The sequence below is a fragment of the Erythrolamprus reginae genome, chromosome 1 (assembly GCF_031021105.1).
Source record: "Erythrolamprus reginae isolate rEryReg1 chromosome 1, rEryReg1.hap1, whole genome shotgun sequence".
Classification (NCBI taxonomy): domain Eukaryota; kingdom Metazoa; phylum Chordata; class Lepidosauria; order Squamata; family Dipsadidae; genus Erythrolamprus; species Erythrolamprus reginae.
This window is the reverse complement of record NC_091950.1, coordinates 127,348,261-127,366,227: the sequence shown is the minus strand read 5'-3', so window position 1 is coordinate 127,366,227 and position 17,967 is coordinate 127,348,261. Positions and strand designations below refer to the sequence as shown.

Below are 17,967 nucleotides of genomic sequence, written 5' to 3'. Positions count from 1 at the left end.
TAAACAATCTTTATAAAAAGTTTAAGGAATTAAAACCAGTTCCTTAATTTGTTAAATAATTTAATGTTTTCATCTTTTACAATGTATCAAATGAGAAAATCAAAGTGATGCGTATGTTTTAAATCAGCCTAAATGATTAAGGGAAACAAGAAAAAATACCAATTTTGTTGCTTAAGAAGAAAAAAAGTGCAGTACTGTTTCCAGTCTTCTTTTTTCTAAGGAAAGTTGCCAGGACTTCCATGACATCCTATTCATATCTACAAGTACATTTAAGAATTGTGATTACAAGTTTGGCATGTAGTAATTTTATCTTTAGAATTGATTATGTAGTCTGTTGTTTCAGTAGGAACGTGGGAGATACATAGCTACTTCCCTCCTGATTGTATCATTTCTATTTCTGAAGGTATTTTCAAGACAGCAGAAATGGAATCACTGAATGGAACACATGGGCAGCCAGAAGAACAGAGCAAGACAGAACCCCCTCTAAAAAGTGTTGAAGTGCCTCCATACCATCGCTGGGTGACCTGGTGGAATGGGATGACAACAGGCGGAAATCTATATCTCTTTATCCTGTCACTGTTCTTGGTAAGGATTCTATCATAATTGGGATGGACATTGCTTTCTGACAAAAGAAAAGGAAAACATTGCTTTTGTTTTTTTTAGATTCATACATTTTAGGGGCAGATTTCCCACGTCATAAATGCTGATATAGCTGAAATTAAATCAAAAGATGTGCCGTGTTACATCAGGTAACTCAGTCTTTTTACTCAAGTTAATTTTGCAGCTGCAAAAAGCCTCTGCTTTAAAAATAGAGATGGTTATAAATAGAAGATTATTAATTGAAATCTTGGATTTGCTACTTAACACTTAAAAAGGGCAGTAACCTCACTATTCGTGATCTTTTTAAACCACAGGTTTTCTTCTTTATGTTTTGGTGTGGTGGATGTGAGACGATTCCAGCAGTTCGGGATATTTTGGCTGTCTTGCCCAACTTTGTCCATCCATCACAGCGACTGGATTCAAATTCTGGCAAGGTATGTTCGATGATTTCAGTATACTTCAATGTGGTGTATTAATGATCTTCTTGATAGTGCTAATTCCTCGGATGGAATATTAATAATAGATGTTGTACATAAAGTAGTGTTTGTTATACATTATGAATAGCATCTCTAGCTAAATTATGAATAAAGGAGCAGTTCTGAATTTGACATTAGCAGTGTACAGACAAAATTGAACAAATGGAAACTGCATATTTCCCGCTAAATGCACCGCAATGTTTATATAAGACAGACAAGGATATTCGCTTTGAATGAACGACGGTGAGCGCCTGGTACACATTATATTCCTGGGCGCTGGGTGACATTGCCAATGCTCCCCCCACCGCCCTGCTGCAAACCTGAGCTGCTCCTGGCGATCGTTGTCGATTACAGGGGTTCCGAAACGGCGGCTGCCCGCAGGAAGGACCTCACATGCAACCAGCTGCCCCCAGGCCCTGGAAGCTCCCAGAATCGCCGTCCTGCAACCGTAGTCTGCGAGGTCCTCTCTGTCCGCTTTGTGGTGAGCTTGGGGGGCAAGGGAAGCTGGGGGGGGGGTGAGAGCCAGCCCTGATAAAGGGGCACTCCCCGCCCCCGGCTTCCCAGAATGCCCGAGCGGCCACTGGGTAGTCAGGGGCGTTCCCACGCTACTATTTAAATCTTTAAATTTTAAATTTATCAGATTATTTATGATTTGTTTCCACGTGTTGTGAGCCGCCCCGAGTCTTCGGAGAGGGGCGGCATACAAATCTAAGTAATAAATAAATAAATAAATACTACGGGGAACGCCCCCAGCTGATAGGCAGTACTGAGTTGGTTCCCGCCATCGGCAATTGTCGTCTGGGCGTTAAATCACCCAGCCTCTCATTTTGTGGCATTTCTTTCCCCTTTCTCAAAAGAATGTTTGGAAACAGAAGCTCTTAAGCTATATTCAAATATCACATGACTGAATTTCTGTTTGCAGATCGTACTTCCCTTTTGTTTGTCCCAAAGGGGCTTTTTCAAGAGGCAACCAAACTTTCTGGTTTTTCTTTGAAGACTTTTCGCTTCTCATTCAAGAAGTGAAACATCTTCAAAGAAAGAGAGAGAGAAAAGAGAAAAAAACAAAAAGTCCAGTTAGTTGCCTGTTGAAAAAGCACCTTTGGGACAACCATGACTTGGATAATTAAGAATCTCTATAGACATCGTTTATACCATGAAAGAGGAATTTCATCAGTCATGACTGAATGTAACTTATTATAATTTCCTGAACTTAAAAACCCTCCAATGAACATCACGATTCCAGTACATAAGTTCTAAATGTAATTGTTTTATTCCTTGTGAAAAACTGCTTTATTCATACCTGAGTTATGTCGGTTTTGGAAAACTATCTGAAAACAATATCACAATGATAATATAAAGTATAATTGGATTGCATTTTGTATGATGTGTTGTAAAGATTTAATAGCTTGCAGTGCTTTGAGTTACTGCTACATCCTTATTCATCTGAGTCCCTTTTCTTTATTCATTGCTCCTGGCTATACCTCTGACTCATTTCTCCTCTTTTATTGGCCTTATGCCACCATACAGATTGGCAGTACTATCATAATCACTTCCTTTCTCCAAACTCTAATTGTACATCTTTTGCCACTATAGTTGCTGATGCAGAGCCCTTTTTTTTGTAGACAATAATGCGTTGTAAAAAGAACATTAGCAAAAGGCTTACAACAGAATTGGAAGCAATCTCGGAAGACTTCTAGTCCAAACCTTTGCTCAAGCGGGAAAGCCTCTGCCATTTCAAACAAATAGTTGTTCCAATTTCTCCTTAAAAACCTCAATTGTTGGATAACCCACAACTTATGGAGAGAAGTTGTTCTGAATAACTGTCAGAAAATTACTCCTTAATTCTAGGTTGATTCTCTCCTAGATTAGTTTTCATCCATTACTTCGTATCCTGCTTTCAGGGCCTAAACTGGAACAATTACCACTTGTCTTCTACTCCCTTCTCCCTAGAGGTATGGAGCTTTAGTTACTAACAGGAATGTGAATAGCTCTCTCTGGCCCCTCAAGATAAATCTTTCAAATGGGTCACTTAGATAGGGTGAGTGAGAGAGCTCAGGTGCTGAGCTCCTCCTAGGCTGTGGCAAATACTATAGCCCATCTTAATAAAAATAATTTTAAACCTATGTGGCATCTGTTTCTTGGTCTGCTTAATCTTTTCAAGAGTTAGAACTCAAGAATTTGAAACAAATTCTTCATTCACTCAACAGAAGTCTATTCTCAAGTTGCTTTCAGAAGTCAAGGAGGAATGGTAACAAAGACAGATGGCTTATGCTGAACAGAGATGTTCTCTTGGGAGTGAACTAATGTCAACAATTAATTCACAAGATCCTATGCCCAAGTATGATCTGGATTCCAAAGGATTTAGATAATCTGTTTCCAGCATACTCCAGAATTATTCCGTGACCACGAGTAGGTTATAGCTTTAGTAATTATTATGAAGGGTATCTGGGTTTGGAGAAGACCTCCAAGGAGTGGCAAACTACAACCCCTTTTAAAGTTGCTAATAGTACCTTAACTTCTCACCACAGGGCCTTTTCTGTTCAGAGTGAACCTTTTATTATCTATTTTAGAAGTCAAGAAAGGTGTGCTTAACTATAATAGATGTGAAACTTGCAAGTGTTGACATTTATCTTTTCTTGGTTTCTTTTTGATCATGTGATTTTTTAAAATCATATTTCAGAAACTCATAATTTCACATTGTTTTTCTGAATTAGTTCATAACATCAAAAATGACTTGAGTGGCCCCTAGTTACCCAGGGGAGGGCATGTTATAGTTTGATGGATTGGAAAAGGGTTTTGTTTTAATGAGTGAGAAAAATTATTTATTTTCGAGTTTGAATTATTAATATCCGGTCAAAAAATGATTTACCGTATATAATTTCACAGCCACCTTCAGAGCAATTTACTTCATTACATTTTCTTGTATGCCTCTCTGGGTCTTTCACTACCCTAAAATAACTATAGGTTTGTATCTTTCATAGAATCTGATCAGAGATGAAAGCATCACAGTGTCTTACCTCCTCCTGTCTCTGTTCTCCCTTGGCTTGCTACTCGTAGCAACATTGGTAAGCTGACATCTTAGAAGCATTACTTTCAGTTGAAGAGTTTGCTGAATAAATTAATAATTTCTGAGTTTCCTTAGAATGTTCTACTGGTACGTTTGGTGAAAAAAAAGCTTAAATAATCCCTAGCAATGTACGTATATATTTCATAAACATTATTCTCTGATAGATTCTGGAAATTAGACCAGTGTTTTTCAACCAGTGTGCCGCGAGACATGGTCAGGTGTGCCGCGAAGCTCAGAGAGAAAGAAAACAAGAGAAAGAAAGAAAGAAAGAGAGAGAAAGAAAGAAAGAAAGAAAGAGCAAGAGAGAGAGAAAAAAACAAGAGAGAAAGCAAGCAAGAGAGAGAAAGAAAGAGAAAGAGAACAAGAGAGAAAGAAAGCAAGAGAGAGAGCAAGAGAGAGAAAGAAAGAAAGACAGAGGGAGGGAAGGTGGGAGAGAGAAAGACATAGAGGGAGGGAGGGAGGGAGGGAGAGAGAAAGAGCAAAAAAGAGGAAAGAAGGAAGAGAGAAAGAAAGGGATGGAGAGAGAAAAAAAGAGGGAGAGAGAAATAGAGCGAAAGGAAGAGAGAATTTTTTTGTCCAAACTTTTTTAGCCCCCCCCCCCCTCAATGTGCCCCATAGTTTTGTAAATGTAAAAAATGTGCCGTGGCTCAAAAAAGGTTGAAAACCACTGAATTAGACAATTGCAGGGTGCCCTCTGTTACTTTTGCAAAAAAAAAGTTTTTAAAAAATCATTTACTAAAAAGGGCAATTAGTTCTCTCAATAAGAGGACTGATGTGGGCAGTAAGATTAGCTTTACTGTACATTCATATGCTCTTTGTAAAGCTTTTATTCACCATATTTATTGTTTGATCAAATAATAAGTTGCTACCATAGATCAGGATATTCATGCATATTAAAATGCACAGGACAAGCTTCTAAATTGGCAGTGAACCGTAAAAAGTTCAAACCATTTCTACAATGAGATATTCCCTATTACAGAGCAAACACAGTCAGAATAAAAACACTGGGATTAGTCCAACTTAATTTTCTATTGAGCTATGCTTTTTTCCTATTTAACTTTTAATTAAGTACATTAGAAAGTAACAAAAAAGTACGGGGAAAGGTTCTTATGGTATAAGTTTAGATGTAGACCAATACAGTGATATCTTGTCTTACAAACTTAATTAGTTCCGGGACGAGGTTCGTAAGGTGAAAAGTTCGTAAGACAAAACATTGTTTCCCATAGGAATCAATGGAAAAGCGATTAATGCATGCAAGCCCCAAAATCACCCCTTTTGCCTCATTACTGCTGGAATTCTGATCCTTTTTGGGGGCGAGGGGGGAGGAGGAGGGGGAGACAGCGCAGGCTGCCCGGAGGGAGCCTCCTGGGTGGGTTGACATGCCAGGAAGCTGCCTTGTGGCTTGTCAAGTGGCAGGGCACCACCCTCCCTAAAAGTTTTCCTCGACGAAGCGTGGAGGAGGCAGGCCTCTGGGTCCGGAGTCGCTCCCTCTGTCCCCCCAAGCCAAATCAGCAGCTCCGTGATTCCCAAAGCCCGAAACAAGTGGATCCTGCCTCCTGAGGAGGCGAAGCGCTTGGGAGGGAGGGAGGGAGAGGGGACAGGCCCCTGGGTCAGGATTCGCTCCCCCTGCCCCCTCAAGCCAAATCAGCAGCTCCGTGCTTTCCAAAGCACTAAGCCAGGTCGTCTCCCCCACCCCTCCCACCCAGAACCGGCTTCAAGCTGCCGGCAAAGTGGATCTTGCCTCCTGAGGAGGAGAAGCACTTGGGAGGGAGGGGGCAGGCCCCTGGGTCAGGAGTCACTCCCCCTGCCCCCCCAAGCCAAATCAGCAGGTTCTTGCTTCCCAAAGCACTAAGTCAGGACGTCTCCCTGAGGAAGCAAAGCACTTGGGAGGGAGGGAGGGGGGCAGGAGGAGTGACTCCTGACCCAGGGGCCTGCCCCCCTCTCCCTCCCTCCCTCCGTCTCAAGTGCTTCGCCTCCTCAGGAGGCAGGATCCACTTTGCCGGCAGCTTGAAGCCAGCGGTGGTTGGGAGGGGCAGGGGGAGGCATCCTGACTTCAGCTGGTAGTCGGGAGGTGGGGAATCCCAGCGGGGAATTCCCGGGGCGGTTGGCAGTCACAAGGCAGGGAAATCCCTGCGTGAGTAAGAGAGCGCATACGCAGTAAGAGAGCCCACGCAGCCGGGCTCGGTTTGTAAGACGAAAATGGTTTTTAAGACAAGGCAGACAAATCGTAAACCCCAGGTTCGTATCTCGAAAAGTTCGTATGACGAGGGGTTTGTAAGACGAGGTGCTACTGTATCAGGAAAATATCTTGAAGTCTTTACGTTCAGTAGTTCACATGAAAAGTTATTAAGTGTTAAATAAAAACAGGAATCAACTTAATTTATATAATTAAAGTGTTCCTTAATTCTACTTGATAGAGAAGAACCTAGATTTGACATACCTTGAATATTTAGAACTTATCTTTTATAGTTTAAAATTCCCCCATACACTATTTTCATATTTTCAATATTTGTAAGAAGCTCCTTTATTTTTCAAGTAACAAAACCTCCATTACTGTGATTTTATTGAGAGTTCCACAATATGCAAGGCAATATGTTTTCTTAAATTGGCTAGATTGTATTGCAACGTACTGTATTTTTCAGAGTATAAGACATACCTCTTCCCGCCGCCCCTTAAAAGAGGGAGAAATTTGGGTGCATCTTATATACACCAAATATAGCCTCACCCAGCTTCACAAACGGAGGTTTCAGAGGCTGAAACAAACTACATCATTTATTTTTATATGTATTTATTTGTTAAAAATATTTGCTGCTTGTCCTGCCATAGAGCTATTTGGGCAGCTTACAACAATAAAACAGAAAAAAATAATACATGAAAAGATAACAATAGCAAAGCAATGAAACAATAAAAATAAAATAGGAAAGCACAATAATATGAATTCAAAGATAGGAGAAGGAGAAACAGGAAGCACAGGGGGGAGGTGGGGGTCAATTGATTGGTCTATATTCGTCTACATCAGTGTTTTTCAACCAGTGTGCCGTGGCACACTAGTGTGCCGCGAGACATGGTCAGGTGTGCCGCGAAGAAGGAAGCTCAGGTTCCAGTCTCGCAACTTTTTGCTGAGAGAGTGAGAGTGAGAAAGAGAGAGAGAAAGAAAGAGAGAGAGAAAGAGCAAGAGAGAGAGAAAGAGAGAGAGAAAGAGAGTGAGAGAGAGAAAGCAAGAGAGAAAGAAAAGAGTGAAAGAGAGAAAGCAAGAGTGAGAGAGCAAGAAGGCAAGAGAGAGAGAGAGAAAGAAAGCAAGAGAGAGAGAGAAAGAAAGCAAGAGAGAGAAAGAAAGAAAGAGAGAGAGAGAAAGAAAGCAAGAGAGAGAGAGAGAAATGAGCAGAAAGGGGAGGAAAAAAGAGAAATGAGAAAAAAATGATTGAGCCAGAGAATGAGAGGAAAGAGAGAGAAACAAAAGAGAGAGGGAAGTGACTCTTGATTTAAAGCATATGATAAAAAGCACCCAAAGAATAAGAGAGAGAAAAACCAAGCCCTCACCTGTTTTTGGAAATGGTTCAAGAATGTGTATACACACACACACACACACACAAGGGTGGGAAGGAGACAGGAGTGGAAAAAGAGAGGAGAGTGACTTAAGGTGTCATTTTGTGTCATTTTGGTTGGTGGTGTGCCCCAGGATTTTGTAAATGTAAAAAATGTGCCGCGGCTCAAAAAAGGTTGAAAATCACTGGTCTACATTACTTTATATTGCTGTCTAAAGTTCCAGGGGTGACGTTAAAAAAACCTGCACACAAATGGATGCCTAAAAAGAAGAAAAAACTTGATAATGAAATCAGAAATAAATCAATGGCTAGGCAATAGAGAGCTAATTTCCCTCCTTCCCCCACTAATCTAAAAGTACAGTAGTACATATCTTTTTAATTCTGTGATTTTATATAAATAAAGAAAAAGAAGTGGAGCATATTTTCCTCTACCCAGCAGACTGCTGAACTGTGGGGAAAAGTCAGCAAGAAACCATGATTCATTGAAAAAGAGGTCAAAGGGATTTATGCACACCTCTAAAATAAGGTCATCCCCCCCCCTTCAGTCTACCTATCCTTATCCTTTTTCCTTATTAAACACAACCTTGTTCTTAATGCCAAGTTTTGGGTAGAAACAGAATAATTATTGATGGAATTGGAAGTTATTTGAACGCCACATTTCTTGCAAAGATGCTTATGCATATATTTCTTTAGCCCTTTGTTCCTTGTTGGTTCTTCTGGTCTCAGAAGATTTTACAAAAATCAGTTTATGAGAGATTTTTTTAAAAATGGAAATACGTCAACAGGAAGCTCTCCTTTCAAGAAGCCTTCATCTCTTTCATTAGGAGAAATATTGTTTTCAGAATCTAGGAACAGTTCCTGGTAATGACCTAGTTTGCATGTGGTGATTGTGCAGGCCATGATAGTGGGTCACTGTGTAAAATACATGTAAGCATCTCTGCACATTTCCAGGATCTCCACTGTATTCGGTGGTAATTCTACTGAGAAAACCACGAGATATAAAGCTTTCCACCCTGAGTGCAAAATCTATAATAGACAATACAGAGGCACTGCATAGCATTTTCTTCTTCTCTTCTTGTCCTCTTCAGCAGAACCCACCGTTTTTCTCTCTAGAGAGCATTAAATGCAGTAAGGTTTATTTTCTCATAGGTTTGGCGCCTTGTGAAAGCTCCAGGTCCCTCCTTTCCCCTCCAAGAGGACAGGCGACAGTCTGTAAGCCGCCAACCATCGTTCACTTATTCTGAATGGACAGAAGATAAAAACGATGATGACTTCCTTGATTTTGATCCCGTACCAGAGTCACCAGTTTTTGACTGTGTGATGGATATAAAAGCAGAAACAGATCCAGCAACTCTTACAGTTAAATCTGTAGGGCTGCAGGAAAGGTAAGGCAGCATGTGAAAAAATGCAATCAGAGCTTATCACAGGGCAGGGGAAGCTTTTCCATTATGAACTTAGTCAACTGAATTTGGGCCAAACAAACTTATTTTCTTTAAAAAATTAAGCAACTCCCGTCTGGGCTCAATAATTAATTAATTCCCAATTATTGTTTATGAATATACTCTAGGAAACTAATGGATTTCTCAAATGGTATTAATCTTTTTAAAATGTTGAATTTCTGGCTATTGAACAAAAATAAATCTTGTCTTGGAAGAAAACGATCCATTTGTTATTCATAGAGTTCATTTGCCACTGATACTTTTCCTACAGTTTTTGATTTGTTTTGATAATCAGTGGCAGTAAAAGATAGCTTTGAAAGCAGGAATATGTCATTTCAGAGGATTATTTAAACCTATCCTCACACTAACTTTCTCAGATATTATAGTCATTCCTCTACTACTCCAAACCTCACAATTATCTTCATAAGAATGCCATGGAAAAGGCAATGAATATTGCGTTTATGCCTCTTTTCTCTTGCTGAGATGAATGATCTGAGAAAAGCCTTAGAAGTGTGGGTTATCATCTTCTAGGTCTCCATATTTCTGACCTTGAAGGCAAATCAGCTAAAAAAAAAAACACATTAGAAAAGGTAATGATACTTGTGGCTCTAAAGCCTTTGACAAATTTTGAGTTAAGGGACATAAATTGTTACATAGTATGTTATTCTTCTAATAAATAAATATGCTTTCCCTGACCTGTCTTCCTGGGGCATAAATCTCCATTCCGATATTTTCTAGCTGACCTAGTGTTAGGTTAATCACCTTTATTTATTAAAGAAGCTATGGTAGCACAGTGGTTAGAATGCAGAATTGCAGGCTACTTCTGCTGACTGCCAGCTGCCCGCAGTTTGAATCTCACCAGCTCAAGGTTGACTCAGCCTTCCATCCTTCCGAGGTTGGTAAAATGAGGACCCAGATTGTTGGAGGAAATATGCTGAACTCTGTAAACCGCTTAGAGAGGGTTGTAAAGCATTATGAAGTGGTATGTAAGTTTAAGTGCTATTACTGTTGCTAATTGAAGTATTTATTTTAACTAGAATGTTTCTCTCTCTAAATAGCATCTAACTCCATATTTCAACATTCTACCCTGAGAAGGATAATATAATACAGGTAGTCCTTGCATAGTATCACTTGGCAATGACTTTTCAAAGTTATGACAGCACTGAACAAGGAAACATTTGACCACACCTTGAAGTTGCAGTCATCGTAGTGTCCCCATAGTCAATAATCACAATTTTGGTATTTGGCAACTAGTGCACAATTAAGACCCACATGATGACCATTTTCTACTTTCACTGCTGGCTTCCAACAAGAAAAACCAGGGAGGAAACGATCAGAAAGTCACAAGTCACAGTCACAACTTGTGCTTAGCAACTGCATGCAAGTCACTTAACAACTGCCACTAGTACTGGTTGTTGTAAGGTAGTTGAGTCACACAATTTCTCACTTTAGGAACATGTGGCTCCATGAGTTGCCATTCCCAGTTAGGGTTATTAACTGAGGACTACCTTTATAATTTTTGGTGCTCACTAGAAGTATTTAACTGAAGGCTAACCTGGCCATAGTTTATTGACTGGAGGTACAGTATGTGAAGGGAAGTGTAATACAATATGTTCAGAAGAATGAAAATATGTATGAAGATATATTTTGGATTTTTCATGTTATCTAGCCCTCCGGGTGAATATCATATTAATAGGAGAAGTGAGTGATTCCTGCTGATTTGTTTCATTGGCATTAACAGTTACCTCTGTATATCCAGGCGAGGTTCAAATGTTTCGCTCACATTGGACATGTGTACTCCTGGCTGTACTGAACAAGGGTTTGGCTATATCATGTCTCCAAAGGAAGAGTTAGCTCAAGAATACCTCCAGAAAGCATCAAACGTTCTGACAGAAGAGAAGCTGCACCAGAAAGCTTTAGATTCTTTCGTTCTCCAGACAGAATTTTTTGTAAGTATTTTGGTGCCCCCCATTTCCAAAATTAGAGTTTATAGTAGCATTACCCATACTGGAGCACACCAGTTCTCACCATGAACTGAAATATTCACTGAAATCAACATCAGTAATTTGAAACAAAACCATTTTTAAAAAAATTAAATCCATTAAACTCTAGTTTAGGGAATATCTATTTAGAAGAGAGGAGAAGATGTTTTTTGTGCGCTGGATCTAGATCTGGAAATATTTCTTTTTTTAAAAAAATTTAAATTGATTTTTAACAATTTTAAGATACACACAACATAAAACAAGTGTATAGTGAAAAGTGCCCACCACCCGACAAATATACCTACCCTACCACCAAATCAGGGGTGTTTCTTGTATAAACCATTTTAACCCAAGAGCAATGTATCTATTTACATATTATAGAGTGATTCCAATTTATTCCTTGTAGCTTGGTCTCGGATTCTACTCGCCATATATCGTCTTACCTTGTCCCACCATCCCATCAGTTGTCTCAAGTCAGTTTCATTATCCAACTTCATCCTTTTATCCATAATTTCAAATCGAATATGGTCCACCATAGGGAAAATTTTGCATTGTCCATTTTGTCACATCCTTCCAACCCAAGACTATTACTGTCTGAGCATTTTCTATCGCTGCTTGTTTTATTTCTCTAAATTCTCCCATAGCATTACTTTTGACTAATACTACCATTTCCTTAGTAATTATCCATCGTATATTTAACATTCTATTAATATCCTCTTGCACTTTTTGCCAAAAATCCTGCACTATCGGGCATTCCCAAAACATATGCATAAACACTCCTTTATCTTGACACCCGTGCCAACAATGTTTTTAGTAGAAATTTAGATTTGTTGTAAATTGTCTTTTGCACTTTGTTGTGAGCCGCCCCGAGTCTGCAGAGAGGGGCGGCATACAAATCTAAATAAACATAAACATAAACAAATGTTGGGGTTGGCTCTGGCCCAGCTCCTGCCCCAAGGAATGTGGAGGTGGATGCAGGGGAAACATCAACATGTCATAGGCCTATTTTCTTGCCAACAGAGTCAGGTAGTGCAGTTTCCTCGGACAAAGAAGAAGGTGGGTTGACTTGGAAGAGGGGGGCTTGGCACACAGCCCAGGAAGCCAATCTCCATTATCTTCGGTCGATTTGGATGAGGAAGTGTTTGACCCACCCATGCACAGAATTATGCATAGAAGAGACCAATTGAAGAAATATTACAGGAGATAAGAGAGGCCACCTGTGTTTGGGTGGGGCTCCAGTAATTAGAGCTGCTGATATAAATAAATAGCAGCATGCTGGCTTGGCCGTTGTGGAAGATTATCTGATCGTTGTTTCTTCAGGACCGTGCCTTGCTGTTTCCGAACTTTGTTGATTTTTCATGACTTGGAAACCAAAGCAGAGCACAGTGTGTGTGTGTCTCACTTCGTGGAAGAAGGAGGGCTGTGACCTTTCTTCACAGCTGCTAGCTAAGTACTTAAGGACTGATTAAGGGGATTGTACAGCCTACAAGGTTGTTTTGGGACTAGTGTTCTTTGCAATACAAAAAGGGTGCTTTGTTTCTTTTGAATTTTGTGATAAAGAACATTGTTTTTGAACTTTCAAGTGGGTGTGTGTCTGAAATTTTTACCCTTGAATTTTCGGGAGACTCATACCATAGAGCCCAGCAGAACAACAAATACCCCTGACATTCTGCTGAAAGTATGCGAGTTGAACGGGAGTATACCACTTATGTAATATTTTCCTTCTCATTTCCCTAATTGATCTGGAAATATTTCAAGGATGGCTCAACACCTCCTCATTTCATGTATGGTTTTCTGGAAACAACCTCTCTTTAGGACAGCATTCAGCAGAAACATTTAACTTGCTGTTTGAATCAATCTCTGCATTTTGAAAATTTCAAAAATATCCCACCTGTAGCAGAATAGGGAGTAAATATGAATTGATTCAGGAGACATGTCCTTAGTAAGGTAGAATAGCTTTGAAAGGAAGCAAAAGCAAATATTCTTTCTATATTTCATAAATATACAACAAAAAGAAACCCATACAGTGCATCAGCAATTCAGCATACAGCTTTTGCATCTATCAAAACCAGATTGTTATTCATTTATTGGGGCAGATACCCTGTTTTCCCGAAAATAAGTCACCCCCGAAAGTAAGACATTGGAGAGGTTTCATAGAATTGCCTAATATAAGGCATCCCCCGAAAGTAAGACATAAAAGATGTTTCATTTCGCAGCATTCCCGAACATAACATATATAACATATATTTGAAGAAAGTATAATTGTTGTACATGGAAATAATGGTACGGTAGTAGTAAGGAATTCTTGATAGGATTCACAGTTTGTCTGGTTATGCAGGCTTGTGATGACAAATACTGTACAGTATATAATAAATGTTCTTTTTTTTTTTTGGTTCAGCAATAAATGTGAATTCTTCTTCATTGAAAAAAAAAATAAGACATCCCCTGAAAATAAGACGTAGCACATCTTTGGGAGCAAAAATTAATATAAGACACTGTCTTATTTTCGGGGAAGCAGGGTAGTAAGTTCTGAAAGAATGGAAATGTGACTTGAAGTGTAGAAAAAAAATGGCTGAATGCAAGGAACATTTCCTGGTAATGTAATTTCCTATGCTTAATCTTAGTATTGACTAACTTAACTTAGATATAATCCATTGCACACACACTACAAAAATCTACATATTCTTGCACCTATTTTTATGAAAAGTTGCAGGTTTCTTCCTAATAGCATTGCTACAACAGTGCTTTCCAGCCTTATTTGTATTATCACCAGATGGGACTTCTGCATCATCAGAACACACACAGTCATTTTTAAATATCCTACAGTAATTAAAATAAATTAATTAGTTTTACTCCTATTTGTACAGCGGTGCCTTTAATGATTTGCATTCCCCTTGGTCTTATCTTGAGTAATGAAGCGCATAAAATTAACATACCGTAGATTTATTTGATAAGCTAGAAATAAAAGGGGATTTTTTAAAAAATTGGTTAGCACAGGAGTAACTATATTTTGAGCTGTTATAAGATTATCCAACAATCAACTAAGTTATTAAAAAGTGCCAGTAGGGCAGATATTTGTACAACAAATATTAGATTCAGGTTCATAAAAAAGCTCAGCCATAGAAATTCACTGCGTCAGTGAAATGTGCTGCACAGGAATATTTTAATAAAGAAAAGGCAGAGCCCAATATAAACTGGCTTTTCTCCCTGGAAAAAATTGAAATATAAATCTAAACATCACAAAAATCACAATAGTACAGTTTCATCCCATTCATATTAAAAGAGCTTTCAATATATCTCAGGGCTCCTTCACAATTCCTTTAGTACTCAAATTCCTCAATTCATTGATTTTTAATCTGGATTTAATGAGTTTTTACAAATATTACAGTATTCTTTAAAAAAAAAAATCCACTCTCATTTTTAACTGAGAAGCTCTTAGGATTGTAACATGTCTAAAATTTCTATAATGCATCTTTCAACAGGAAATCCCAATGAACTTTATTGATCCAAAGGAATATGACATTCCAGGTTTAGTCCGAAAGAATCGTTACAAAACTATTCTCCCAAGTAAGTATATAGAAATCCATTTTTAGTACAGAAGCATTTTGAACTATATATTAATATACAGGTTTGTGAATTTACAAGCAATTTAAACTTGATGGTATTTGCCATAATGGTGAAGTGTGGGTTATGATAGCTATTTCCAAATTTCAGGAAAGATCACTGAGTTGCAAAAATAGACTAACAATCCTGGGCCTAGAAAGCCTAGAACTACGGCGCCTAAAACATGATTTGAGTATTGCCCACAAGATCATATGCTGCAACATCCTACCGGTCAATGACTACTTCAGCTTCAACCACAATAACACAAGAGCACGCAACAGATTCAAACTTAATACGAACCGCTCCAAACTTGACTGTAAAAAATATGATTTCAACAATCGAGTTATCGAAGTGTGGAACTCATTACCGGACTCAATTGTGTCAACCTCTAACCCCCAACACTTCTCCCTTAGACTCTCCACGATTGACGTCTCCAGGTTCCTAAGAGGCCAGTAAGGGGCGTACATAAGTGCACTGGTGTGCCTTTCGTCCCCTGTCCAATTGTCTTTCCTTTCTTTCACCTATCTTATATATTCTCTCCCGTTCATATATCCTCTCCTCTAAGCTCACTTTCACCCTCATTTATATTACCACATATCTATTTTTCTTCCTATGTATTTGTGTATTGGACAAATGAATAAAATAAATTAAATAAATAAATAAAAGCATTTTGGAGTTGTTCACCAAATTTCCACAAAGATCAGCAACACGGTACAGATACTCCTCCACTCACGACAACAATTAAGTCCAACATTTATGTTGTTTATTGAGAGTTTTGTTAAATGAGTTTTGCTCCATTTTATGACTTTTCTTGCTATATTTGTTAAGTGAATCACTGCAGTGTTAAGTTAGTAACACACTTGTTAAATGAATTTGGCTTCACTTAACAACCAACCTTCACTACCAACCTGCCTTCCATTGAGGACCTGCATACTGCACAAGTCAAAAAGAGAGTTGTGAAAATATTTACAGACCCCTCACATCCTGGACATAAATAGTTTCAACTCTTACCCTCAAAACAACGCTATAGAGTACTGCACACCAAGACACTGGACACAAGAACAATTTTTTCCTGAACACCATCACTCTACTAAACAAATAATTCCCTCCACACGGGAATTCTGTCAAATAATTCCCTCAAATTATTTACTAAATCTGCACTACTATTAATCTCATCGTTCCCATCCCCCATCTTCTCCCACAAATGACTATGACTGTAACTTGATTGCTTGTATCCTTACAATTTATTTTGACTGGTTTCTAATATGATTGGATTGCTTATTTGTACACAGACTGCCATTAAGTGTTGTACTTATGATTCTTGATAAACATATTTTCTTTTATGTACACTGAGAGCATGTGCGCCAAGACAATTCTCCAATGCACTGCTGCGGAGAGTCCAACATGGGTGATACTTCAGCCTGATTGGTTAGGGACTGAGTTAGATTAGCATAATAATTAGCTCCGCCCTGTAGCCACCCCCCTATAGCCCAGTCTTAAAAACTTAGTCGTAGTGATAGGGACTAGAGTTTACTTCTCTGTTAAATTTGTATATATGTTTAATAAGTATTTTAAATGTATTAAATGTATTAAATGCATTAATTTCTCCTATTTGTTTTTTCCCTCTTTTTTTCTTTCTTACAGAAACAGAAGAGGACAAGAGGATTCAGGTGTCTACCCTCCGTGGGTATAACCTGCAACTCATTACCTCCTCAGGGCTCGCACCCTCCGTGGGAGCAGCCCAGAGGTACGGCTCTCCCTGGGCTGGGTCCCTGACCTCCGTGGCCAAACCCCACCATCATGCCCAGTGGTTAATCCCAGAGCCGTCGCAATGGATTGAGGTCCCTAGCCTCCGAGGCCAAACCTCACCAAGCTCGGAGGGGCGAAGGTACAGCTGCCCCAGAGGCACCCCACCCCCCTCCCTTACTCTTTGGAGCTCACCGCTGGCGCCCTCCAAGCCGAAAAGGGGGACATTCCCGAGGCTTTTTTCTTGCGCGCCAGCGAAGGAGCCGCCGATTTCGGCGGCAGATTCAAAAGACCGACTAACAGCTGTTTGTCGGCTTTTGGGAGCGGCGGCACCCAGCGGCTTCGGCGGCGAGGGAAACGGCCGCGAAACGACACAGCAGAGGCTATTAAGGGCCGGCGAAGTCAGGACTGCCTTCGGAGAGGAGGCTAGGCATAGAGGCTGGCGGTCATCACATTAACGCCTGCCTCGGATCCCGCTTGGCCGCGCCCGCCATTTTGAGGGCTTGGCGTTGAAGCAACAACGCCCGCCTCAAATTTCTCGCGCTTGGCTGCGCCCGCCATTTTGAATGCGGAACCACGCAGCTTATTTCAAGCCTTCCCAGCAGCCCTAGAAGGTGACCACACCCATTGCCGAGCTCCTTAGCGCCATTTTGTTGCGAATACGGAGCTCGGTCGGTCATCATTTCTTCTATCTCTGAACAAGTGAGAGAGTGTATATTTTTCATCTTGCTTACTGTGAGTAACGTTACAATTTGGGATGGCTGAACAAGCATCCAGCGCCCCCAACGAGGCTGTAGCTGGGAGGGAGGAGGCCCCGAAGTCAAGCACCAAGGCCCATTCCTCTAGAGCCAAGACCAAAGCTTCCTCATCTTTAAAGGAAGCAGAGAAGAAGATTAAAGCCCTAGAGGCGCAGCTGGAGGCCGCCCAAAAGCAGGCCTCGCTGAACCCTTCGCCTCTTGCACTGTCCACTTGCCCAGCACAGCCAACATTGCCACAATGGCTTCCTAGCTGCTCCCCAGGGGCACATAGAGATTCAGTGGCTTCAGTGCACAGCGCAGAATTATCCCCGGAGAGACAGGCCCCTCAACTGCTGTCTGAACCACAGAGGTCTGACTTTTTGATGCCTCAGACTCAATCATGGTATCAGCCTCCTCAACCATGTTATGCGCCCCCATCTGCAACATTCACCCCTTCAGCAGCGGGGCTCAGGGCTAATGAGACTTGGCAGTCTATGCCACCTGCCTTGCAAGAAATGTTAACCAATACATACACGCACGGCTTGTCCATTGGCTCCCAACAGGTGGCTGGATCGCAGAACAGGCCACCTAGAAGGGACCTTTGGTCTGTACCACATACCTCTGCATTTCCACAGGAGTCTGAAATTGAGGAGGAGGAGGAGGTGGACACAGATCACGAATGCGAGCTGTCGGAGGATGAAGCCCCTCCACCAGACCAGCCCGTTTCTGCGATGCTATTCAAACCAGCCCTTTACGATGTCCTCTTAAGAAA

At 40.3% G+C, this 17,967-nt stretch overlaps 1 protein-coding gene across 3 annotated transcripts in view; it reads left to right on the top strand.

The window, feature by feature from the left end:
• The window catches only part of PTPN5 (protein tyrosine phosphatase non-receptor type 5), a 93,838-nt gene that overhangs the window by 46,185 nt on the left and 29,686 nt on the right, over nt 1-17,967 (top strand). For 2 of the 3 annotated variants that reach the window (XM_070764526.1, XM_070764535.1), the window contains exons 2-7: nt 404-585; nt 915-1,034; nt 4,058-4,141; nt 8,838-9,073; nt 10,887-11,076; nt 14,592-14,676. In XM_070764526.1, coding sequence (XP_070620627.1) covers nt 424-585; nt 915-1,034; nt 4,058-4,141; nt 8,838-9,073; nt 10,887-11,076; nt 14,592-14,676 — 877 coding nt within the window. In that variant the 5' untranslated portion in view covers nt 404-423. Of the gene's footprint in view, nt 1-403; nt 586-663; nt 750-914; nt 1,035-4,057; nt 4,142-8,837; nt 9,074-10,886; nt 11,077-14,591; nt 14,677-17,967 lie in introns of all 3 variants that reach the window. The other variant, XM_070764545.1, reaches the window with a different exon arrangement.